The sequence below is a fragment of the Balaenoptera musculus genome, chromosome 6 (genome assembly GCF_009873245.2).
Source record: "Balaenoptera musculus isolate JJ_BM4_2016_0621 chromosome 6, mBalMus1.pri.v3, whole genome shotgun sequence".
NCBI lineage: Eukaryota > Metazoa > Chordata > Mammalia > Artiodactyla > Balaenopteridae > Balaenoptera > Balaenoptera musculus.
Genome location: NC_045790.1, coordinates 35,862,083 through 35,888,954, shown reverse-complemented (window position 1 = coordinate 35,888,954; position 26,872 = coordinate 35,862,083). Strand labels below are relative to the sequence as shown.

Below are 26,872 nucleotides of genomic sequence, written 5' to 3'. Positions count from 1 at the left end.
AAAACAGTATTTTGACTGGATTCTGTAAAGATAAAAAGAACGTTATACAAAGACTGGAATCAGAAGCATCAGCGTGAGCTCATGGCTTTCCATATACATGTACAGGCAGGTAAACAGAGAGGTGTATGTATCTGTGTGGGTTAGGATTCATGCATGTATTTCCTGGCTCCATCTGCTAAGAGGACCTAGAAGCAAAGACACTCTGGAACCAACCACTTCTCTCTGCAGAAACCTCGTGCCCTGGTCTTGGCTTATAAATGTCATTATCCACTAAAAGGAACTAGGGTTCTTTGGAAAAGTGGTTCATTCCAGGGCTAGAACAGGAAAAATATAAGATAAGCCTGGAACATCTTGTTCCAAAAAATAAGGAGCCAGAAAATAAGGAAGAGCTCAAAAAATGTTTGGGGCATGTCAAAGTGATACAGGAGTCAATCTAAAGGAATTTCCAATGACCAAAGCTGGAACAATTTGAGCAATAAACAGAGATAGATTAAATTAAATCCTATAGACTAAAATAAATATCCATGAGTCCATACATGTATTGAATAAATACATAATGGGGGAGAAGGGACAGCTCTTCCACATGGAGGAATTCCAATTAATAAATTAGAAGGAATGAGGGAAACAAAATTACCATTAGGTAAACACCATAATAATAACTGTTGCAGGCAAGATCCACCAATAGATGCTAAAATCACTGGGCAAAAGTTCGAGGAGAAAATATATAGTAGCATAGTCTTAAACATCTCTCCCCAAGATATTCATCAATTACAAGGGAAAAATAGTAACTTTGAGTAGAGAAACCGGGCAGACACCACCTCAACAGAGTGATCAAGGTGAATATCATGAGCAACAAACCATCTCGACATCATACACTCCTTGATATGATGCACTGAGAAGGACACACATCATTTCTGTGGTATATTGGCAAAAAAAAAAAAAAAAGCATAACCTCAATCTAGTCATGAAAAAACATCAGACAAACTCAAATTGAGAGACATCCCGTAAAACAACTAGTCAGTACTCATCAGAAGTGTCAAGGTCATGAAAACCAGAAAAGGAGGAGGAACTGTCACAGATCAGGGAGACTAAGGAGAGACAACAAATAAATGCAACGTGGGATCCTGGAGCAGAAAAAAATGGAAAGAACAATGGCTGAAATTCGAATAAGGTCTAGAGTTTAATTAGTGGCGATATTATGGAAGATCTTTGTTCTACTTCATACTTCCAGTTTTATATTTTCTAAATTGAAAATATATTACTTTTACAATAGAAAAATTATTTAATTTATTACCTTTTCCTTCCTATCTTTAATTTATTCAAAATGATATCATAAAGAGTGATCATAAAAGGATATGTAACAAGAAACTTTACTTACTGGTCATTTTGCTTCCCACCCACACCAGTCACAGCTCTTGCCTTTAGCATTCTCCTTAGCACAACAGCAGATGTGGGAACAGGGTGGGAAGCAGGGGGTGGGATGAATTGGGAGATTAGGATTGACATATATACACTACCATGTGTAAAATAGATAACTAGTGGGAACCTGCTGTATAGCACAGGGAGCTTAGCTCGGTGCTCTGTGGTGACCTCAATGGGTGGGATGGGGGTGGGGGAAGGGAGGTCCAAGAGGGAGGGGATATATGTATACATATAATCGATTCACTTCGTTGTACAGAGGAAACTGACACAGCATTGTAAAGCAACTATACCTCAATTAAAAATTAAAAAAAAAAAAGGTATGTACACCATGATTACTACGTGAAAAGGGCTTTGTGATCAAGGACTGTTAGTCATGAGCTCTGTAGCATTACGGAAATAGGATTATGGGTGACTTTTTGCCCTAAATTTTTTAATAAGGTTTTAACAATTAAAAAATATTTTTTTAATGAGATACAACATAACTTCCACTCGGTGACCTAGCAATTCCACTTCTGGGTATTTATACAAGAGCAAAAAAATGAAGTATATCTGATATACACAACAACATGCATGAATCTCAAAATCCATTATGCTGACCAAAAAAAGACAGAAAAAGAGTATACATTGTATGATTCCATTTATATGAAGTTCTAGAACAGACAAAACTAATCTATGCTGAAAGAAAGCAGAACAACACTTGGGGATTGAGGGGAGGATTGCAAGAAAGGAGCACAAGGGAACTTCCTGGGATATGATAGAAACGTTCTGTATCTTGATCACAGTGATAGTTACATGGCATATACATCAAGACTGATCAAACTATAGATCTTATTGTGCATTTTATTATATGTAAGTCATGCCTCAATTTAAAATAAAGAGTATTGATGGGGAAAAAATGTGGCACAAAAATTTTACTTGTTGAAGTGACCAGTAATCTAGGTCATAATTACCCACCTAATAAAATGTGAAGACTGTTAGGTGGTTAAATAAAATAACCAAAAGAAATTCTGACACATGCTACAATATGGATGAACCCCGAAGACATTATCCTAAATGAAATAATCCAGCCACAAAACAACAGATACTGTATAATTCCACTTATATGAGGTACCTAGGGAAGTCAAATTCATAGAAACAGAAAGTAGAATGGTGGTTGCCAAGGGCTGGGGGGAGGAAGGAATGAGAGGTAGTTCAGGAAGATGAAAAAAGTTCTAGAAATAGATGGTGGTGATGGCTGCACAACAATGTGAATATACTTAATGCCATTGAACTGTACACTTGAAAATAGTTAAAATAGTAAATTTTATGTTATGTATATTTAACCACCCAAAAAAAAAAAACCAGCCTAAGATAAAGACTCAGAAACCCAATCACTCTGCTTATCTTGTTGCTTAGCTCAAAAGAATTGGAGATCTGCTTTGCTTGCATTCCTTGAAAAGAATCAATCATTCCTTTCTGAATCCTTCTGGGTATGAGCCAAAGGAAAACAGGCTCTACACTTTTTTCTCATTTTATTTTAAATCTTAGATCTACTAGGCTGTCATGAAAGAATTCAGTGGTGCTTGCCTCCTTCAAAGCAATGGTCCCTAATCATTTAGGGGTTATAGATGTTTCCGAAAAATCTGATAAAAGCCACTGACCACAGCTCTTCACCCGATGGCAATGAAGCTGCTTCATCTAGTTCATAAGTTAGGCTCTCAGAGTTTACACTTTGAGAAGAACAGAGAACTGTATGCTATCGAATTATAAGCAGAAGTAGGAACTCAAGGCTTACAAGCAAGTCAGGCAGGAGGGCTGAAGTTTCAGCCCACCTGCCTTGGAAACACCCCACCCTACTCCCCTGGACCTCAGGGCTATGAGCACAGTCAGCAGACCCAGGCTGAATCCATCTGTCCACCTAGATAGAACCAGGACGCACCAGCACTCCCCACAAGGCTTACCTCATGCTGGGAATGGCATGGTAGCCCAATCGGAAGCGGAGTTTGCTAGACCCAGCAAAGTCTGCAATCACTTTTTCCCCCACAGTGTGCATGTGTCTGAGGAGCTCAAGGTGTTCTCCGGTCACAGCCTTCAGACTGGAAATGGAGGCCCATGGTAAGACCAGCCAGTGGTGACGAGCCTTGGGGTATTTATCCTTAATCACCACCACCTGCTCATCTTTGTAAACCTAGCAGAGGGGCACAAGAGAAGGAAACGGACATCTACAGCTCATCTTGTGTGGGCCAGATACTGTCACATTCATTAACTCACTTAATTCCCACCACAATCTTGTGCAGAAGGTCTTAGTATCCCAATTTTGACCGATGAAAGCACAGAGACTCAGAGAAGTTGAGTGTCTTGCACCAGGTCACATAGTTATCAGTACTGAGTGGGAAGTCTAGGATTCCAACACAGATCTAGTTGACTCCAGTCTGTGTTTTCAGTCACCACACTACACAGAACACACAGAAGAGGCACAGTACAAAATAGTTCCTGAGGATCTGACGTAAAACCCCTGCAGGCATGAATTCAAATGCACCCTTCTCACTCTAACACAGCAGACCACATGACACATGCAAGTGTGCTCCAAGAAGCCCTATCAGATCTTGCCCCTTGTCACCCCAGGATGTAATTTAAGAACAAAGACTCCTCCCAGGATGATGCCTGACTATTAATCCCAGGGTAGCCCAGTAATTACAGTCACTATACATTATCCGACACTCTGTTGAAAGAGACCACACTAAGGTTAACACAACTTCCCTTATAATAGTACCCAGAAGTTTAGGAGGAACAAAGCAGAAGGGATATTCATTTGAAAAACTTGGCTTCTCTCCAAAGAATTCCAGTTGCTAACTTACTGACAATGAGAAAAGCCACTTGATCTCACAAAATAGTCCAATAAAATGAATCTCACTCAGAAGGACTGATCTCCTTTGATTTCATTTGTAGTTATGAACTCTGTGGAGGGATCATTTAATACGTGAAATGTATTTCAATGCCAAAATTTTATTCTGACCTGCATTTTGGGGTCCTCCATCGAAATCTTCAAGGCTTGACTCCAGTGGCCCAATGATTCCTAGAGCAAAAAGGGGCAATGTAAATCGCAAATGCGATAGTTATATTTGGCAGTATTTAATACTGGACATCAGCAAAGTCCAACCAAACTTGGAAATAAGGTCAGTCTTTAAGAATTAAACTATATCTCTTTACCTCAATCTTTTCCTTTATAAACCATAAGCCATTCCCATTTTCTTCCCATATTCAGAGCTGCATGTCTAGACAGAGGTTGGAAACACCAGAGTGTGAATTGCATCTTCTTTGCCCTCTCCCACTCCATCTACAGCCTAAGTTTCCACTTTGACATCAGGATGTGAATCACATGATCTATGAAGAATGCTCCAATCTTAACCTTCTATAGATATACACTGACCCATTTTAGCAGCTCAGTGTTAAGCACACTGCCATTACCACCCTACCTTCAAGGGGCTTACCTCAGGAATTCAAGAGAAAAGTACATAAAGGGATATTCATCCAACTGACTGGTGACACAAACAAGTGACTTTTTCATCATGGTTAATAACCCCTTAGGCATGTCTGGGCTTTACTGTGTACAAAACAATTAAGTAGTCATTACACCTCATTTAATCTCCACATCATCTATCAAGCACGCTACCCTCACCTTTTTGGTGGATGCATCTTTCTCCTTCTTTGGGGGCACAGAGCACTGGCTAGGGTTGCTCCCAGGTTCTAGTCCTGTACTGGGCTCAGCTTCCTGGGCAGCATCCCTTTCTACAGAATCACTGTTGCCTGACCTCTTTCTCTTCCTGTGTGTTTCCAGGCCAGGGTTCTTTGTCTCTTCCTCAAACTCTATGATATATGGATAAAGTTCATTCACCAGGTGGAGGACCTGGCCAGGCTGCAGCTTCACCTCTTGGTCTTTCCCAATTATGAGTGAGTCAATGCTGGTGGGATTGACCCCTACCTATGGAATAATCAGAAAATAATTACAATAATAGCAATAACACCATTAGCAATATAGCTACTCCTATGTTCACCACTTACTATGTGCCAGGCATTGTGCTTAATATTCACTTCTGTTACTCTGCCACTTCCACACGTGACAGAGAAGCCTTTATTGGCTGGCACAAACATTCTAAAGTCAACAGTGTAAGAAAATCATCAAGTATAACATGGAAATCCAAGTTACAAATAGACATACCTGCTTTACCTTGACATATCCTTTGTTACACTCTGCTTTCAACTGTACTGAAAGAGATTGAAAAAAGTTAAACCCAAATGCCATGAAGAACCAGGCACTTGCTCCTGTTCTCCCTACAAGACAGTGAAGCCTCACTCCAGGAGGCAATGTGACAAGGGTTTCCTCAAAGGCCTAAGAGCAAAATCATCCATTATTCAGGTGGCTAGGGCTCCAGGTCCTTCCATAAAATGCCCAACAGTGTACATACTCCTTTAGCTACTGCTAATATCTTTATAAGGCAGCTTCACTGAATCCCCACAAGTCTCCCTATTCCAGAGCCCTTGGCCCACTCAGGATCACAGACTCAGGAAAGGGGACCCATTTCTCTCACAAGCTCTTATATCTCAGGATTAAATCAAGACTTCCACTATTGTATGAAACCATCAGATGCCTTCAACAGAGAAAAAGGTAAAAGATACGTTCCTAGAAAACTGAAGTTCAGCTGGCCTTGGGTAGGAGGAGTAGAAAGAATATTCTAGAAAAAGGATTGCAGGGACAGAACAGTCTGAGCATGTGTGGGAAGAAGTAACACTAAATACTGGTGTTCAGATACGTGAACAAAAAGCTTCTGGACAGGCTGACATACACATCCCTACAGCTGCTGCTGTGACAAGGCAGACAGAGAGCAAGAAGCAGTGTCTACTTCTGTATGTTTGGCTTAGCCAGCTCAAGCATGGCTTTTTTCTTTTTCCCATTTAGATTAACTCATGTGGGAAAAATCATAATCAGTGCTGCAGACTCCAAGCCTTAGGAACCCCTACTATGGCAAACACATTGCAGGGGGAGGCCTGGTAGCAGTGAACATGTCTGGAGTTTACAGGTAAAAAATGAGGTACATGGTAAAGATTTTTCCTAAGGACATTCATTTCTTTAAATCCCATGAAAGACATTTCAAGAGCTAGATGTCATAGTCTTTTAAAGATAACACCCTCTGTGGGTCGCAAAATGTAAAGGACGAAACCATCCCATCACTTCTCAGACATGGTTCCAACCTGGAAATCCCAGAATTCAATTGTCTCACTGCCCAAAGAGGAATCTCCCTGGGCAAAGCAGAGTGCAGAACTCAGTTCCACCACTCCATAGTACAGGATAGAACCTGCCTGCTCCCAACACTGAATATTAACCACTTTCAGAGGGTGGAGTCAGGAGTGCATGGGGCCCTAGCACTGGCTAAAAGAGCTCAGTTCCTGAGTTTTGTTTATGGCACACAAAAGGTTTTCCATCAGTAGCATCCAGGAAATGTACATCTTTGATTATCACTATCTGAGGGAACCAAACATGGTAATCTCCACAATCCTATGACCAGTTACCTTGCTGTCGAGAACATTTCTTGTCAGTGATCTTGGTCTCGGGGCTGCGCCCAACCATGACTGCTTCCAAATGTGGAAGTTTGATTCGCTGGTGCCGATTGTCCAGTCTCACCAACCAGCACACCCGCATCATTACTCTGAGAGACAAAACACAAGAGAATCACTGGAAAAACTAGCACAGGTCCTCCAGGGCCACACCCCAGCACCACCACACATGCCATTTACCAGCTGTTCATCTTGAGGCAAGTGACTTCACCTCCCTAGTCTCAATTTCCTCACCTGTAAAATGTGATAATGACAGGACTCATGAAGGTGTTGTGAGGATTAAATAAAACAATATGGGTAAAGTATTTACTTCTGTGCCTCAGTCATGCTATGCAATCAAATATTTGTTATGTTTATTGATATACTCTATGTGCTGGACATTAAGCTACCTGCTGAGGATCAAAGAATGATGAAACATTGTCCCTAGCCTTCAGGGGTCTGGAGTACAATGGGGCAGACTCATGTACCAATTATTACAACATAATGTAATATCTACTATAGGAAGGGAGTAGCCAAATATGGCCTTAGCCCAGGGAAAGTAATGACTGACTCTTGTAGGGAGCATCAAAAAAGGCTTCACGAGGAAGGGATATTCATGCTCAGTTTTAAAGGGTGAGAAGCTTGCCTGGCAAAGAACTAAGGACATAAGAACAGAGGATGTTCTCCATAGGCATCAAGGTTTCCATTCCTTAACTGTCAAAACATACTGATGTTAGAACAATATATTTTACTGCCATCTGCCAGAAGATAGTCATAATAAATATACAAACCTACAATTTCTAAAGTGTGAATGCAGCACTTTTGTGCAATACACAACCTGCACAACACTACTGGAGGGTCTGATATTCTTTTGTAAAACAACTTTTATGGTCATGTAGGATATCAGTAGAAGAGAAAGAGAAGAAATTCGGGAGAGGGATGAGGCCTGAACAAAGAGGATGAAGAGGAAAAAGAGCCAGGAGAAATTGCGAAGGTAGACTTAGTGCTGACTACATTTGGGGAATGACAAGGGAGTGAAGGGAGACACCAACCAAGATTTCTAATTTGGAAATACTCATTACCCAAAATGAGGAATACACTGGAGACATAATTTAGGGATAAATGATAAGTGAAGAAGGGATGATTTCAGATCGAAACACAATTAGATTAAGTTGCCTGCGGAAGATCCTAGAGTCACACTAGGATATACGGGTATGAAGCTCAGGGAGGGGAAGGGACTGAAGGTGTATATATATATATATATATATATATATATATATATATATATATATATATATATGTGTGTGTGTGTGTGTGTGTGTATTTTTTGAGACTATAAAGTGCTTTATTTGGAGTCTTGGGAATTGCAATTCAGGAGACACAGTTTCGAGTAAAACTGAAAGTGTTTCAGGGAAGAGAAAGAATCAGGGGCTTATAAAGGTAAATGCCACAAGGTTGTTAAAGTTGTAAGAATTATGACCAGCTCTGACACAAAAAGGAAATATTTGTCCTTAACTGAATGTATATATATGAGAGGCATCAACATGTCATAGAAGTTAGGGTAAAAAGAGAGGATGAGATCACCTAGGGGCAGAACAGGGAACTGTGGGAGGGACAGACTAGATCTTTGGGACACCTCCCTAGACTCCAGAAGCCTACTAATGCTCAAGCCTCTAATACCCTCTCTTTGAGAAACGCCCCTTGCAGGCAAGGCAACACTCTATCAGCCGCTCTGCACAAGCTTTGTATCCAAAGGCGAGAGAAAAGAAACCAGATTTTTCAAAATCAGAGTTTCACTACCATCTGCAAAGACAGATTAATGCAAAGCAGAGTGAGCAAATGAGTGCTGAAGACGTGCAGTCACAGAAATAGGATCAGTCAGGAAAGGCTTTGGAAACTGCCCAGTAGAAAAAGCCAAGAGCCAAGGGGACTGATAAGAAAGAAAAGGAAAAAATAAATAAATTAATTAAAAAAAAAAAAAAAGAAAAGGAGTGGGAGTGGACATTCCACTTCAAAAAGCACAAGTGACGGTACAGATTTCAGCAATGACAAGCCATGGGTGAGGGGTGAGAAGCAGACCTTAGTTGGCCAACCCAGAGAAGCTGCCCCAGAGAGTCACCCAAAGAAGGCAAAGGTGTTGAAAGAACACTAGGCCGAAAAGTTGAGATTTAACAATCCATAGGAGACAACTGCCAGGGTCTGAGCTGCAGAGTGAGGTGAAATGACGCTGTGTGTAGGCAGGCTGGAGTGGAGAAATCTAGAGTCAGAGATGAGTCATTTAATAACTTAAATGTGGGCCAGAGTTAGGTCTAAAAGGCAGCTCCTTTGTGAGGGAGCTGATGCAAGAGCATGAAGAGTCAGCTGTAAATCTAAAATCCTAAACCCAGAGCCTCAAATGATGATGGTGCTACAGGCAAGTCCCACTTCTAAATGCTACGTGTTCAGAGGGGCATCTGTTTGCTCTTGCTGGAAACTAATGAATGAGCAGGTAATGGACTGAGAAGTGAAGTATGTCTTCATTAAGCATTGGGAAATAAGTCATCTGGTGACTGACTACTCACAGTAATAATAAAAGAAGCCTGAAGAGAGAACAGCTGGATAGCAGGGACAGGAGGGAATCCAGTGGACAGCTGGGAGCATGGCTGACTTTTGCAGGATAACAGGACCTACCCCTCCCGCCCCACACAAACACATATTCACGTGCTTCATTCCCTCTAAAGTTCTGAAGTTATAATGTTCTTATTTACTACACCTTGAGAAACTGAAGCAGTGACTACACGATGCTTATGTAACTAAACTTAAGCAATATCTTCGCCCATTTCAGCCTCCAATTCCAACTTCTAGGAATGAAGCATTTTAGAATATGGGGAGCACAAAAGGATGGATGTTCCTGAATCTTCAATATAACTCATCCAGTAAAACTCCATCAACTGCAAGCTCTATGACAGCAGAAGTCAAGGCCATTTTTCCTTCCACTATACCCCTAGCACTTAATACCTAGCATACAGCAAGAATATAATAAATATTTGCAAGTGAATGACCAGATAATAATCCTATCCAGGTTCTCCTCCCTTCCTTCTCTCTCCCCTCCTCTAGCTCCTCTTATGTGGGGTGCTTTGCTACTCTCTCTGAGCAACCCCATCTCCACATCTATGTGGGTAAATCCTAATTCTCTATTTTTCAGCCCCACACTTTTCATTCCAGAGTTGTAGGGACTGGTCAGAAAGAAACTCTGATTATTTCTTAAGGGACCCAAGTGATCTGATGGTCCGCACAAGGCCAGAAATCTGGTAACCTGGAACACGCTGTCCAGAAGAATATTCTGCAATGATAGAAGTGTTCTAAACACTAACGTAGCCACCATGTGACAATCAAGCACCTGAAATGTAGCTGGTGCAACAGAGGAACTAAATTTCTTACTTAGCTTTTTTTAAATTTAACAAAGCTGGAGTATCCAACCTAGACTTGGAGAAAGGAGGTGTCAAGGAAGGTTTCCGGTAAGAGGTGGGCCTAAAATGAGACCTATACATTAACTGGGTTAACTAGGTGAAAGTGGGCAGCCTAATTAGGTGAGGAGCAGGAAGTGGAGAAAGGAATCAGAGAGAAGATTCCAGTCAAAGGGAACAGCAAGGGCAGTGCACAAAGAAACAGCACAGTGCACATGAAGAAGCAGTTCAGGGCTGCTGCAACCTAAAGTATGAGGCAAAAAAAGAGGATGGAGATGCAGGCTGGTCCAGATGAAGCAGAGCCCTGGGTGACCAGCTGCAAAGCTCAAACGTTAGAAGCTCTAATGGATTTTGCAGTTTAGTAAACAATAAATATTTGCTGAATAAATGAGAGAAAAGATTGGATGAATGAACGGACAGATCCCCTTAAATATTATTAGCAGGACTTTGACTCAGTCAGATTTGTTTTCAAAGATCATTTGGGGGAGGAGGGTAGGTAGTGTGGAGAACAGATAACGTGGGATATAGGACTAGAGGAGGGGATACCAGTTAGAAGGCCATCATATTTCAGATCAAAGAAGATGAGGTCCAAAGTAAGACAATAATAGAGATGGAAAAAAGAGCACAGATTTGAGAAATATTTAGGGGGCAAAATCAACAAGACTTAGTGATGGATGTGCTAAGAATAAGTTCAGAGAAGATAGAATTTGAACAGTCTGTGGGACTCGCAGGCAGAGCTGTCCAGCAGGGTAGTCAGAGGTGGGCACGAAACTCAGAGGAGATCTAAGGTGACACTTCGATTTGGGAGCATGCAGGAGGGAGTTAAAACCAAGCTAGTTGATGTGCTCACCTAGGCAGTGTGTACAGAATGAAAAGAACAATGGGCCAAAGTCACAAGCCTTGGAAACACCCAACATTTTAGGAGAGGAGGAAGAAGACTATCCACAGGAGAAATGACTGGTGAGAGAGGCACATGGAAAAACAGCTAGAATGTAAGCTCTTTAAAGGAAGGGGGCACTTTGACTTGTTCATCTCTATATCACAGTACATGTTTGCTGAATAAATCAGCTGAGTGTATTGTCCTGAGAAGCAAAGAAGTAGGGAGAGAAAGGTATCATCAAGTTTCAAAAGCAGCAAAGGAATCCAGTAATGACTGCAGAATGTCAATCTGGTTTGATAATCAATCACTAGTGACTACAGGGTAAAATTTCAGGGGAATGACAGATCTGAAAGCTAGACTGCAGAAAGGAACGGGAGGTGAGGAGTTGGAGACAGAATTTAGAATACTCTTTTAAAAGTTTGGATGAGAGGGGAAGAGAGTTACTGGATGAGAGTCAAAGGAAGATGGATCACCAGGAACTTTTTCTTTCTTTCTGGCTTGGGAGCGGAGGGGGGGTGGGGGGGGGACACAAATGGATATGAGAAACCTGACCTTGTTTATACATGACTGGGACATAGACAAGGGCAGAAAAGACAAATGAAAACAAGGTCTCATAGGTGAAAGTATAAAAGAAAGGTCAGAAGCAAAGATAAAGGAAATTGCTTTGATCAGGAGACAGCTCATCCTCTGATACTGAAGGAAAGGTAAAGATAAGTGTAAATCTAGATGACTGTATGAAGGGAAGGCAGGGGCAGAAATCTGAGGGAGAGCACATCTGATGACCTCAATTTTCTCCCTAAAATAGTAGATAACAACAGAGTAAGATGTTTGGGAGCTTGATAAACAGTTGAGGAAAATCAATATAAAATAGTGGATAACATCCAAGCCTCTGAAATCCAACTGCTCAAGTTCAAATCTTGCCTCCACCACCTACAGACTGTGCGACTTGTGGCCAGTTATTTAAGCTAAGTCTTTATTTCTTCAGCTGTAAAACAATATTAATTACTGCTCTACACCACAGCGTTGTCACAAGGGCTAAATTAAGAAGTAAAAAGTTCAGTATCTGGCAAAAAACAAGCATTCAACACTACTATCACTCTTGTTAGTAGTGAAGATAGGATGAAAGCAGGAGCTAAGGAAATGTAAAAAGATCATCCGACAGCACTGACTGTGCAACTAAGGTGAAAGGGCACAAATCTGTTGTGTCTCCCCACCTGAAGAGCCCTGTCTCAAGTGTTCTAATGACGCCCAATATAAATCAAATTCTCAAAAGGCTCCAAACCTGGACCACATTAATTCCACAGAGAAATTATATCCTTGCTTTGTTGAACCGCGATCACTGGTCTGCAAGAGAAAAGGCTTGCTTCTTCTGGCCTTGCTGTAAGGCCTGCTGAGGACGCTGTCAAGTGCCCTCAAGTTCCTCTCATGGAGCGTTTCTGGAGAAAACAATGTCCTTCCTGACAGGCTGCGCCGCCTCCTTGGGTTGGACAGTGCCCATTCACTAATCTTTCCTCTGCTTGTGTTCCGACCAAGCTAGGTCAGGTGTCAGGGGCACAGGTGAACGAACGCGAAGTGGGACGGAGGCCAACGTGAGCGCCGCCAAAACACGGCAGGCGGGAAATGAGAAGCCCAGAGCCCTAGAGCCCTAGAGCCCGAGGATGCTGCAACGCCTGCCAGGAAAGAAGCCGTGAGAGCGTTATTCAGGGCACATCACTCAGAGGCAGTAGCGGACCCGGCCTGAGGCCCACTCCCACGGCTCTCAACCCGGCAGGCAGAAGAGGCAGGCCGATAACCGCCTTACCTAGAGACGGCGGAGGCTGACAAGCTCACGTTACTCCTCCACTTCCGGCGCTGTGGGATGACGTCGCGAGACAGACTGGAGAGCAACCAGTGATTACCTGCTGACAGGGTCTCGCCCGATGCCCGGATCGGGAAGTGCCAGCTCCACTTGGACCCGTATTGGACCACGGTCCAAGTTTGGATCTTGGCAGTTATCCCAAAGAGGACGAGCTTTCTCAGCATCTCTCTATGCAAGAGCTGCTACCCCGTCACCACCTCTTAGTTTCTGAAATGGGAGAGACTTAAGGCAGCTCTCCTCTCGGTGGCCGTTTCTAGGCAGCCGTCCAGCCTCTGACATTCCCTTCATAAGGAAAAGCTCACTACTTTTAAGGCCACCTTTTGCGCTGTAGACAGTAGCTGCTTGTGGCCGCCCCCCTTCAAAGCTACAATCTGCTTTCTCCTATTCTGGGGGAGAAAGGACTGGAGGGGAGAAACCTTAGCGGAGAAACCTGCTAAGATTTTTTAATGCTGTCTTCACTAAATGAACTGGCTGAGGGGCAGTCAGGGAGGAGAGAAGCAGGATGTTGGAATAAGATGTGTTTACCGATTTTTACGGCAATTCCAGGATGTTCCCTAAGAGTCATATATTGCAACTATTCGAAGGCATTCTGGCAGATGGAAAAATTCCTCTCTCATTTGGAATACTGTTTCCTTCCAAAGGAAAGTAGAGACTCAATGGTATGATGGCGATATCAGAGCTATCAAAACAGAGTGGGAGGATCTTCCAGGAAACAAGGAAGGGAGACTTGCAGTTGTTAGCAGAGAAGATGCAGGTTTATATTAGGGTCACACCAGTAAGTGGAGGAGCACAGGAAGCTTCTCAGCGGCCACACAGGCCTCATGGCAGTGGAATGTGGTTCACATTGCTCGAGGTAAAGAGAGGCTATTCTGGTGACCTGACCAGTTATTCCCTCAGAATTAAGCTTCTCTTAGCCTCTTCTTCAACCTGACCTGCCTATGTTGTGTCTTGCATTCAAAACTAGATTGGATTATTCTAATTGGATTATTCAACATATATTGTGCAAAATTGGGCAGCCTATTAGGTCTAGTTGGATTATTCAACATATACTGTGCAAAAATGCCCAGCCTATTAGGTCTAGCCCTTTCTTTATAGCATACTACCGGCCCAAGAAGCAGGGTCACATGGCATAATGCACGGCTTCAGGCAGGCACAAAATTTTCAAGGACTCCAAAACCAAAGATTTATCACAAATACATATATAGAGATTAATAGAGAATAAGCCTGTGGTATTATCTAATGCAGTAGCCCTCAAAGTATAATCCTTGGATCAGTGGCAGTAGCCTCAGAACACTTGGGAACTTGTTAGAAATGCAAATTCTCAGTCCTCACCCCAGGCTTACTGATTCAGAAACTCTGGGGGGTGGGGCCCAGCAATATGTTTAACAAGCCCACCAGGTTATCCTAATATTGTACATGCTTAGATTTGAAATTCACTGATGGAAGGCAAAGGCTTCAAACCACACACCGTGATAAATGTGTTTTGTTAGTATACTCAGAGTTTGGGGGTTTTTTTGTTTGGTTTGGTTTTTTCTTTTTTTCAAATAAAAACTTTTTTTTCAATTTTTAATTGTGGCAAAATACAAATAACATAAAACTTACCCTCTTAACTGTTTTTAAGTGTACAGTTCAGTAGTGTTAAGAATATTCACACTGTAGTGAAATCTATCTCCAGAACTTTTTTTTTTTTTTTTTTGGCTGCGTTGGGTCTTCGTTGTTGCGCGTGAGCTTTCTCTAGTTGCCGCAAGTGGGGGCTACTCTTCGTTGCGGTGCGCGGGCTTCTCATTGCGGTGGCTTCTCTTGTTGCGGAGCATGGGCTCTAGGCACGCAGGCTTCAGTAGTTGTGGCGCACGGGCTTAGTTGCTCCGCGGCATGTGGGATCTTCCCAGACCAGGGCTCGAACCCGTGTCCCCTGCACTGGCAGGCAGATTCTTAACCACTGCACCACCAGGAAAGCCCCCCAGAACTTTTTAATCTTGCAAAACCAAAATTCAAACAACTCTCCATTTCCTCTGCCCCCAGCCCCCGGCAGCCACCATTCTACTTCAAGTTACAGTGAGTTTAACCACTCCAGATACCTCATGTAAGTGAAATCATACAGTATTTGTTTTTTTGTGACTGGCTTATTTCACTTAGCATAATGTCCTCAAGGTTAATTCACTTGTAAGTGTCAAAACCTCTCTCCTTTTCAAGGCTAAAAAACATTCCATTGGGACTTCCCTGGTGGCACAGTGATTAAGAATCCACCTGGCAATGCAGGGGACACGGGTTCGAGCCTTGGTCCGGGAAGATCCCACATGCCGCGGAGCAACTAAGCCTGTGTGCCACAACTACTGAGCCTGTGCTCTAGAGCCTGTGAGCCCGGGTGCAAAAACTTCTGAAGCCTGCGCGCCTGGAGCCCATGCTCCCGCAACAAGAGAAGCCACCGCAATGAGAAGCCCGCGCACCGCAATGAGGAATAGCAGCCCCCACTCCGCAGCTAGAGAAAGCCCGCGCCTAGCAATGAAGACCCAACGCAGCCAAAAATAAATAAATAATTAAAAAAACAAAAACAAAAACATTCCATTGCATGTATACACCACACTATTCCTCTGCTTCCAAACCTTTTGGCTATTATGACTAATGCTGCTGTGAACATCATTGTACAAGTATCTCTTTGAGATCCTGCCTTCAATTATTTTGTATATATACCCAAAATTGGGATTGCTGATTCATAATTCTGTTTTTTATATTTTAAGGGACCACCTACTGTTTTCCATAGCGGCTGCACCATTTTACATTCCCACCAGCAGTGCACAAGGGTTCCAATTTCTCCACATTCTTGCCAACACTTGTTATTTTCTGATTTCGGTTTTTTTTCTTTTAATAGCAGTCATCCTAATGGGTGTGAGGTAAGGTGATATCTCATTGTGGCTTTGATTTGCATTTCTCTAACGATTAGCGATGTTGAGCATCTTTCCATATGTTTTTTGGCCATTTGTATATCTTCTTCAGAGAAGTATCTATTCAAGTCCTTTACCCATTTTTTAATCATGTTATTTTATTGTTGTTGCATTGTAGAAGTTATTTTAATCTTCTGGATATTAACCCCTTATCAGATATATGACTTGCAAATATTTTTTCCCATTTCATAGGTTGCCTTTTCACTCTGTCAACTGTGCCCTGTACAGAAGTTTTTAATTTTTTTTTTTTTCTTTTTTTTTTTTGGCTGCGTTGGGTCTTTGTTGTTACGCATGGGCTTTCTCTAGTTGCGGTGAGCAGGAGCCACTCTTCGTTGTGGTGCGCAGGCTTCTCATTGCGGTGGCTTCTCTTGCTGTGCAGCACGGGCTCTAGAGGGCAGGCTCAGTAGTTCTGGCGCACAGGCTTAGTTGCTCCGCGGCATGTGGGATCTTCCCGGACCAGGGCTCGAACCCATGTCCCCTGCATTGGCAGGTGGATTCTTAACCACTGCACCACCAGGGAAGCCCCAGAAGTTTTTAATTTTGACGTAGTCCAATTTATCTATTTTTACTCTTGCTGCCTATGCTTTTGGTATCATATCCAAGAAATCATTGGACACTTTTCCCCTATGTGTTACAGTTTTAGGTCTCACATTTAGGTCTTTGATCCACTTTGAGGTTTTTTTTTTATATATATGGTATAAAGTAAGCATCCAACATCATCCTTTTGCATGTGGATATCCAGTTTTCCCAACACAATTTGTTGAAAACACTGTCTTTTCTCCATTGAATCGTCTTGGAATACTTGTTAAACATCATTTGACTACATATGCAAGGGTTTATTTCTGGGCTTTCTATTCTATTCCATTGGTCCAGTACCACCCTGTTTTGATTACTGTAGCTTTGTAATAACTTTTTAAATCAGGAGGTGTGAGACCTCCAACTTTGTTGTTTGGGTTTTTTTTCCCTTTTTCCAAGATTGTTTTGGCTATTTTGCTCAGGGGGGGTAATTTTTTTTTAATTACAACAGTTAGAAATTAGAAAATCTTGCAGGATTCTTGGTCTCTTGGAAAAAAAATCAAGAAATCCAGCAAATTCTGGCAACAAATAGCTGGAATTGGAGTGGCTGCCAAGTGCTCTCTAGTTGCCATTGTCTCCACCCACTCATTTATGTAACCTGTCCCGTCCCTTAAAGGCCCTTCTTTCTTTGATACTTTGAGACTCCTGGTCTAAGGGAAAGGCAGTTGGAGCCAGAGGACCAGCCTGGGGAGGCTGCAGTGGTCTGGTTCAGAGATTTTCTCAAAAGGAAAAATACAAAAAAAAAAAAAAAAAAAGGAAAAATACAGAGTTCTGAGAGAAAATATAGCTAGGAAATTTTGTTTGTTTGTTTGTTGCAGGACAGAGGGTAGAGTGGGAGGGGTTAGGGAGGGGTGTCAGGAAAGACCTATCTAAGGAAAGGACAATTAAACTGAGTCCAGAAAGATGAAAATGAAACAGACAAGACTTGGTAGAAGAATATTCTAGGTCTATGATCTAGACTGAGGAAAGTGCATGTACAAAAGCCCTACAGTAGGGCTTTTAACATATTCTTTCAGGTATGACAGAAATCCAATGGAGCTCAAGAGTAGATTGTAAGAGGAAAACGGTGATATATGAGCAAGGGTCAGATAGTAAACCATTCAGGAACTGTATGTAGGCTCATCCTATAGTCAATGAAAAAACCCTAAAGAGTTAGCCAGGGAGTGACATTATTTGATTCTCATTTTATGAAGATCACTGTGGCTGCTGTGAAGAAAAATGGATTGGAGCAGAGGATGAGAACAGAAAGGCTGAGAGCAGTTAGGAGTTTACTGATGTAGCACAAAGGATGTTGGCAGCCTGGACAAGAATACAGAAGTGGACTGATTTAAGAGCTATTTTGGAGGCAGCAGCAACTGGATAAGACAACACATATTCTTCTCTGTAGGCCAACCTAGGTCAGATGGCAAATAATAAGTCACTTAGTGGGGATAGGACCAAAACCTAGTGAGCATACATGTAGTTGCATCTTTCACATATCCAAAAACTTCTCACTGCAAGTACCTACGACTCTGCCTGAAGGCTTCCTCTGGCCCCAAGAGCCTTCTCTGACTGCATACAGGCCAGAAGGGATGGGATTTACACTCCTGGGAGCAGTAGTGAAAATGATGTAAAGAAGTAGATGGGTAAACTTGTTTCCACAACCCTGGGGCGAAACAACTTTGAAGCATAAACTACTCTGTCTCCCGGAGGCTCTCCAGCCCCAGTTGTCTAGAGGGGTAACCTGTGCATTAACCCACCGGTACTGCTTCCCTCCCATCCCTGTCTCACTTCTCCACTCGCCTACTGATGCTTCCTGCTATCATCTCCTAAACAAACTAATTGCACTCAAATCCTTGCCTTGTGTATGCTTCTGGGGGAATACAACCTACACACTCCTGCTGAATATTTTCTTTTTTTTTTAAATTTATTTATTTATTTATTTATTTATTTTTGGCCGCATTGGGTCTTCGTTGCTGGGTGCGGGCTTTTCTCTAGTTGCAGCGAGCAGGGGCTACTCTCTGTTGCGGTGCGTGGGCTTCTCATTGCGGTGGCTTCTCTTGTTGCGGAGCACAGGCTCTAGGCGCGCGGGCTTCAGTAGTTGTGGCACACAGGTTCAGTAGTTATGACTCACAGGCTCTAGAGCGCAGGCTCAGTAGTTGTGGGCACGGGCTTAGTTGCTCCGCGGCATGTGGGATCTTCCCAGACCAGGGCTCGAACCCGTGTCCCCTGCATTGGCAGGTGGATTCTTAACCACTGTGCCACCAGGGAAGTCTCTGAATATTTTCTAATGATATTTTATTTCTCTTTTTTAGGTAGGTTAGTAACTCCTACTGCTTCCCAACTTTTTGATGTCATGGCACAAAGATAAAATTATATATGCAGATCATACTGGGGTCACCTTAAGGTCTATGAGGAACTTGGTGAAAAAAAATCATTATATTTTCTTTATAATTATATGTGATAAAAATTTAAAATAGACCATTTGAGAAAATAACATTGATTCTGGCTAAATATCCAAATAAAATATTTTAAAATTTTTCATGAGAAACTTGACCATGTTTCTGTGAATATTACCTTTTTGACATTAGGTTTCATGGTGAAATAGCTATGTCATTTCTGATTAAGTTTTTAATGATAATCGTTTTAAATTCTTAGAGTCACACCTATAATTGGCACACCAGTAGAGAAGTTCTGTTCTATACATCACAGAGTAAACATGCTAATGTATCCATAAACTATACCCTGCAATTTACTTTAAAATTTTCCACCTATAATTTACACTTCATTGTTTTCAACTCCTACTTTCAATACTAGTTAACCTCTCCCACTATGTGTTGATTTCATAGCTTAACTCTCTCAAGAATCTAACTTTGCAAGAGTTTAGGGGATCGTCACTGTAATCCCAAGTACTAACATTCATACCATTGATGGTTCCTGTTAGAACTTCCATTTCAATTCATCAATTCTTATTTGTGTAAATTGCAGATGTTGTGGTGGTCTCTTCTGAAATTTCTTATAAACATACTAATTCTAACTTATCCTGCTTACCTTCTACCATCTCTTCATTGCCAGCCTTGTACGAGCAATGCTGAACTTCTTACCCCTCCACCCCCTCCTCCTCAGTACTCTAGAGAGAGAGATGAGCTATCCCTGCTAAGCCCTGGCCCAGCTGTAATACTCTATTGCATTCCTTGATGTTCATGCTATTTCCTCTGGAATGTTCTTCCTTATTTTCTCCCTAATTCACTCCAGCCCCCTCCAATCCATTTACATGCAACTAGAGAAAATATTTCAAAACACAAATCTGACTAAACTCAGTAACTTTTAGTCTTACTTTTAAACGAGATGTTATCTATCTCTCATAATCCTATCTACCACTTTTTCCTTGCCTATCCACATACCCAACACAGGGGGTTTCTTTCAATTTTTTGAACCCATTCAGTCAAGGTTCTCTGGTTGGAAGCTGGAAAAGTACTCTAGCTAACTTAAAGATTGATGAGGCTGCCCTTGGTAACATTCCCAAACCATATGAATCCTGTACTATCCAGGCCCTCAACCTCACAATTACAGAGAGTTAACAGTAACTCCAGAACAGGAGGGCCTGGGCTCCTGGTATTGTCAAGATCAGTTCTTCCCTCTGGTCAAGTAGGAGGGACATGGATTTAGGAGCCCACATGGACACTTGCATCCCACATTCTCCAGGGTCTTGGCCTCTAGCCAGATGAAATCAGATTAGCTCTAGCTTTCCATTGCTTGGTACATTTATTCATTCATTCAACAAGTATTTCTGAGTAGCTTCTACATGTCAGGTATTGTTTTAGGAGCCAGGGCCTATACCACAGTGAACAAAACAAAGCTCCTGCTTTCAAGGAGCTTACAATCTAGTGGGGAGAGGCAGACCATAAAAAAGAAATATATGGATAGGGACTTCCCTGGTAGCGCAGTAGTTAAGAATCCGCCTGCCAATGCAGGGGACACGGTTCAATCCCTGGTCCGGGAAGATCCCAAATGCACAGAGTAACTAAGCCCATGTGGCACAACTACTGAGCCTGCCCTCTAGAACCCATAAGCCACAACTACTGAGCCCACGTGCCACAACTACTGAAGCCCGCACACCTAGAGCCTGTGTTCCGCAACAAGAGAAGCCACCGCAATGAGAAGCCCGTGCACCGCAACGAGAGTAGCCCCCGCTTGCCGCAACTAGAGAAAGCCCACGTGCAGCAACGAAGACCCAACGCAGCCAAAAATAAATAAATTAAATAAATTTTTTTTAAAAAGAAGAAATATACGGGTCATGTGGGGATAAATGTTATAAAGAAAAAGCAGGATAGAAAGTGATGAGGATATTTTGTTTATTGTGGAAGGCCTTTTTTTGAGTACAGACCTAAAAGAAGGAAGGAAGCCATGTAGATATCTAAGTGGGAAGGGAAGCCATCAAAGGATTTTAATCAGAGGAGTGACTTTTTGAGCCCCGCCACCTCCAACCACCGCAGAGTGACAGATTTTTTAAAGGGTACATATTTTTTAAAGAGTCATTCTAATTATTTTATGGCACCAGGATCTTAAAAAGAGGGAATGGTTTACAACCTGCAGTTTCTTCAAACCTCAATGTCTATATCCATTCAACAACCGCATGGAGTGCCTCCTCTGTATTTGGCAGTGAGCTAGGTGTTGAGGACAGAGAAGGCAACAAGCAAGACCCAGCCCCTCCCTTTAAGGAACTTTCAGTGCAGGGAGCTCAGTTCCAGCACACACAGCTTTCACAGACTCACTTTTGAGCTCTTCTACTCTCCTGAACTTGTCAGTGTCCTTCAGATACTGACCTACCTGCGATTTCTCCCATTTGTCTTTCTCACTATACTTCAAACTGGATGCCCAGAGGCATTTTCCTGACCATGGTTTGGCTCCTCTTGACAACAAATTTGTATGTCTATATTTTTACACTATTCAGACAACCCTGGGACCCTCCTACTTTGTCACTCTTTTCACTAGCAAAGATCCAGCTCTGCATATCAAAATAACTCAGTTTAATTAAATTTACTCTTTCTTTCTTCACCATACTTTCAATGAGAGTAAAACATCTACTTAACATAGAATAATATTGGCCTAAATTATATGGCCTGTAACAGAAGTTTTTAACCACTCTCCAAAGGACTTTCGATACAGAAGAGACCTCACTTCCCACATATGTGACTTCTCCCTGATGTCTCAGAAATAGGGGATATGGCATATGTGATTAAGGAGAAAAAAGGACAAAAAATTTTTTAGAAAATATAGATTTAGTCTTTCTCTCTATGGCAGTCTATTACTTTTCTAGACCCTATTGATTCTCCCCTCTCAGAATTCTTGCCCTTGTATAGTCCCCTCCCACACTGACTCTGTTCTTGGCCAAGGAACTGGCTTTGGCCAAAGGGACATTAAGAAGTAGGATGTGAGCAGAGCCTTGATAAGTGCTTGCACATTGTGGCCTATCTTTTCGGGGTGCTTCTCTTCAGAACCCAGCTGCCAGGCTGTGAGAAGCCCAACTTAGCCACATGAAGAGATACTATGAAGGAGTACTGGGGTCCTGGTCAACAGTCCCAGATAAGCGCCCAGCCAACAGACAGTACGTGAGTGATCCAGCTTGGATGGACCCTCCAGCCCTAGTTGAGCAATCTCAGTAGTCACCACACAGAACAAACATCAGCTATCTCTGATAAACCTTGCTCTAATTGCAGAATTTTGAGCAAATAAATTACTGTTATTTTAAGCCACCCATGTTGGGGGCATTTTGTCATACAGCATAAGATAACAAGAACACTCTTTTTTTAAAAAAAAGAGGTGCTGTTTCTACTATATGTTGGAATTCTTAAGACTAAAATGCCCGAACCCTGGGTCAAGGTTCAACTTCCCTAATAAGAGAGATGCCGGTGTACAATTATACTGGTGTAATTGTTAGTTTAACGTCCGTGGCCCCATTCATCTGTAAGCTCCATGAGGGTTATGTCTATCATCGTCAACATTGTTTCAATGACCTAGAAAAGACCCTAGCACATAGTAGGCACTCAATCAATATTTTAGTGAGTCAATATTATGTTGATTTACTAGCTATATTAGTTCTTCTGTTCGAATAGGACAGTAATACTTGTTATTTTATTATTATTATGAGCAAACACTATTATATAATGTTTACTACATGTAGATACTGTTCTAAGCAATTTACATGCATCAACAAATTTAGTCCTCACAATAACCCTATGAGCTTGGTACCATTATTATCCTTTTTTACAGATGAGGAAACTGAGGCACAGAAAGAATAAGTAACTTGTTTGTCAAGGGGCCAGGATTCAAACCCAGGGAGTCAGCTTCTAGAGTCCATATTCTTTGCCACTACACTGCCCCCCCCCCAGTTTCCTGTTCTAGGCCTGGCAGTGCCATTGCTGTTGAAGCAAGAACAAGGAAAGGTTTCACACCAGAAGATGAAGAGTTCCCTCATCATGATGAAGACACCCCTGTGATTATGCAGGTGGAAGCTGCACAGAGGGACCACGTTCCTGCTCTAAAACACCTTTACAACGTCAATGACAACAAAAAGATGACAGACAGGAATGAGAGATGGTGACACACACCAGGAAGAAAAACCCTTATACCAGGCTCTAACCCAAGCCTCTAACTCTACCAGCTAAAATGACTGAACCCCAACCCGTGAACTCAGCTCAACCCCCATCACCCTACAGGACTATAACGAGCCCTGAGTCAGGAGCTGCTAGCTCAGCGCTGAGTCTCTTTTAATGCCAGTGCCACTGTGACTTGTTACTGGGTCTTCCTTATGCTCAAAACACAGACCAATGACGAAGGCCCAATGTGGCACCATCACCAACTCTGCCTCTGCTCTGAAGAACAGCCTGGATGTGGGAGTCTGGGTCTAAGCCAGTAGCACTGTGAAGGTCACCAGCAAACTGACCTCCCAGTTTGATGAGTACTTTCTTGACCCAAAACTACCACTACCACCACCAGCAAGTGTGTACACTCACACACAAATGGCCCAGCCTCACTCCCATATTTGGAGAAGACATGATAAGTTTAATATTAAAACTGAAATGGCAATTTACCCCAACAGTAGAAGAAATATTTCATAACTGTATCGCTTGATAGCTAAAAAGGGGTGCAGAGTTGGGGAGCAGGATGTTAGGTCTTGGTAATCAGTGGGGCCTTTTAGAAGGAGCCTTTGAACTATGTCTTCTCCATTTGACATTCACTCAACAAATACTTTTTGACACCTGCTATATGCCAGTAACTGTAGTGGGTGTGAGAAATAAAATGCTGTGAAGCCATGATCACTGACAGTGCTCCACCTCAGAAACAGTGCTTTAACCCATTGAATCCCTTTTTGGTGTGCTGCCATCAGGCTGTAAGAGGCATCCTTGTGAACCAGACACCCTGTCAGGGATGCTGTCAAGGACACTGCTCCTCATATAACACAATGTTCTCTTCATGAGCATCTCTGGGAGACAGTCCAATCTGACCTCAATTCTGGGAATAGTTCTACTTCTCCAGAGTAACAGGTTTGTTTTTTACCTATGGACACCACGAATTGTAGGACCAATGAGGCTGTCAGCTTAGAGACAAATTCATGGTCCAGCTGTAGCAAATGTGAAGGTCATTCCTATCTGCATTTTTAGCTTTGTCCCTGGCTCTATTTTGTCTCTAGCCATGTTTTTATTTCTTCATTCTCTGCACTTTTAATTTATGGCATCCTGTGTGTATGTGTGTGTGATTTTTTTGTTTCGGAGATTTTTCTTGTATCCTTGGAAATGTCTATGAACACTTTCTAAAAGAAGACATTGGCATCAATGTTTATAATACATTATATACATTTACATAAATGCTATGATAGAAGTGTATCTACAGGGTGATGTTAGCACACAAGAGGGCTTATAAATCAGTCAAAAGCATTAGAGGAGACCTTGCATAGGGGTCATTGCTTGAGTTGAATTATTATTTTGTATTGTTCTTTGTTTTGTTGAGGATCTTGTAGAGCTTATTCACAATACAACAATTGTTAAACAAAGTTAAGTTGTTACCTAGTGGAAGATAATAATAAAAATCTTGCAGAGTAAATTTTTTTACATCATATCATGGGTTCATGGGACACCACAGAAATTTTTTACAATAGATTGAGGCTACTTCCACAAGAGTTTCATTTCATCAATTTTTTTCTGACAAAAAGATCATGGGCAAAAATAATCCATATTTACATAAGAATTTACATGCAGAGAAAGAAATTAAGGTGGAATATCAAACTTAAGTTAGAAGATATTTGATAGCAAAGTGAGGTGAAGAATTAAAATAGTTATTTAGAAGACATATATACACAAAATGTTATCAACTGGATTATTCAAATAAATGAGGACAAACAGGATTTGGGAGTTTAAATTATCAAGATCAATAGTCTCCATTTGGAAGGGATATTAAAAATCATTTAGTTCAGTTGCATACCTGTGCAGCAGTGTTCTTCCTTAATTCTTTATTCCATCTTGCAGGTAGGCACCCCAGCCTTGGATGGTCCACAGATTGTGCGGTTGCCTGTATGAGAACAGAGTGAGAGAAAGAATAGCTGCTGACACATTGTTTTAAGTGTGCTGGGTCAGCAGCTTATTTTTAAATACACTCAATTTGAGCTCTTTTTTCCCCTCTTTTCTTAAAAAAGAGTTCTAGCAATATAAAAACTCATATTGACCAACTGCATATAGAGGACCTGAAGAAATAGGTCAAGATCTCATGGATGAAGCATTTTACAATTTACAAAAAGACAGCAATAGACATGTTTACTGCACATCTTTTCATTCGTCAGTGGCATGAAAAATTACAACCATCTTTCTTCAGGTTAAAAAGAAAGAACGAAAAAGTAAACTAGCTATACTCCATGACCTCTTTCAACAATCTATAAGGCCCGGCGCTTTAAAGAGGATACTGTTCTGCCTTGCATTGGGGAAAATTGTTGACTTTTAACTTAGAATGACTAGAGAGAATGCATTGCTATTTTCCCCCCTCTTCCTTTCTATCAGAATTTTTTTTTAAAACTTAAAAGCAAAATTATCTGAAAACTGCTCACTGCTGAGCAGAAAGCCTACTCTGAACTCAGCAATTAGTCACTGACATTTCCTGCAGGAGGGCAGCCCAAGCAGGCAGAAAAACCACTATAGTGCTAGGCTGGATGGTCCATGAGGGCAGGAACCATCTCTGCTTCTTCACAACTATCTACCTGGTGCCTGGCTTAAAGTCTGGCACAATGCATATTCATTCATTCATTCATTCCATAAACTTGTATTGAGTACCTACCCTGTACCAGGCAGTGTTCTATATGCCTGGGATACATCATAAAACAAAACAGACAAAGATCTCTATCTAAATGAAATTTTACTTCTATTGGGAAGACGGTATAGCGGGAAGAGACAATAGGTAAGTAATTTGTTATGTCATGAGTGTGAAGTTATATAAAAAAGTTAAGGGGGATTGGGAGTGCTAAAGAGGAAGAGCAGATTGTGATTTTGAATAGGGTAGACATTGTAGGCTTCATTGAGAAGGTGATATTTAAACAAAGCCTCGAGGGGGGTGAGATGCTCAATACACACTTGTTGATTAAACAAATGAATGAGACCAAAGTTAAGGAAGCAGAAAAGTACAAGGGATGTTCAGGAGGTGATGAGAAAACGAGTTGAGAAGGTAGGCTGTTGGAGATGAAACTGGGAAGGAGATGGGAGGCTCACTAAGAAGGGTGCAGAGCTAAAGGGTATGAATTTACAAAATTTAGAGTTTACAAAGAACTTTCACTTATAATCCTATTTAATTCTCACATTCCCAGTAAAGTTAGTTTCGTCTCTACCTTACCAATAAAGAAACTATACTCAGAGAAGCTTGGTAATTTTCCCAAGATCACACAGAGATACAACTTAAGAGTAAAATTTTATGTAAGTTTTTAAAATTATACACCCTGTAGAGCAACCAATAGATTGTAAGTGCTCAACAAAAAAATTAAAGAATAGTAAACTAACAGCCTATTTTGAATCATGTGTATGGTATTACTGGCAACAGAAAATCTATTTCTTTCATAAATGCCTCTCTTTTTACTAGTATAAACTTTTGCAAACTTTTGCTTTCAGATTCAATCCATTTCTCTTACAAACACAATAATACTTTGTGACTTGATTTTCAT

At 41.6% G+C, this 26,872-nt stretch overlaps 1 protein-coding gene across 7 annotated transcripts in view; it reads right to left on the bottom strand.

The window, feature by feature from the left end:
• The window catches only part of APTX (aprataxin), a 39,740-nt gene that overhangs the window by 3,598 nt on the left and 9,270 nt on the right, over positions 1-26,872 (bottom strand). For 3 of the 7 annotated variants that reach the window (XM_036854971.1, XM_036854972.1, XM_036854973.1), the window contains exons 2-7: positions 25,156-25,242; positions 6,970-7,106; positions 5,621-5,667; positions 5,081-5,383; positions 4,418-4,477; positions 3,363-3,589 (exon numbers count right to left, since the gene is read on the bottom strand). In XM_036854971.1, the coding sequence (XP_036710866.1) occupies positions 3,363-3,589; positions 4,418-4,477; positions 5,081-5,383; positions 5,621-5,667; positions 6,970-7,102 (770 nt within the window). In that variant the 5' untranslated portion in view covers positions 7,103-7,106; positions 25,156-25,242. Of the gene's footprint in view, positions 1-3,362; positions 3,590-4,417; positions 4,478-5,080; positions 5,384-5,620; positions 5,668-6,969; positions 7,107-12,601; positions 13,159-25,155; positions 25,243-26,872 lie in introns of those variants that run through there. The other 4 variants (XM_036854969.1, XM_036854970.1, XM_036854968.1 and 1 more) reach the window with 4 other exon arrangements.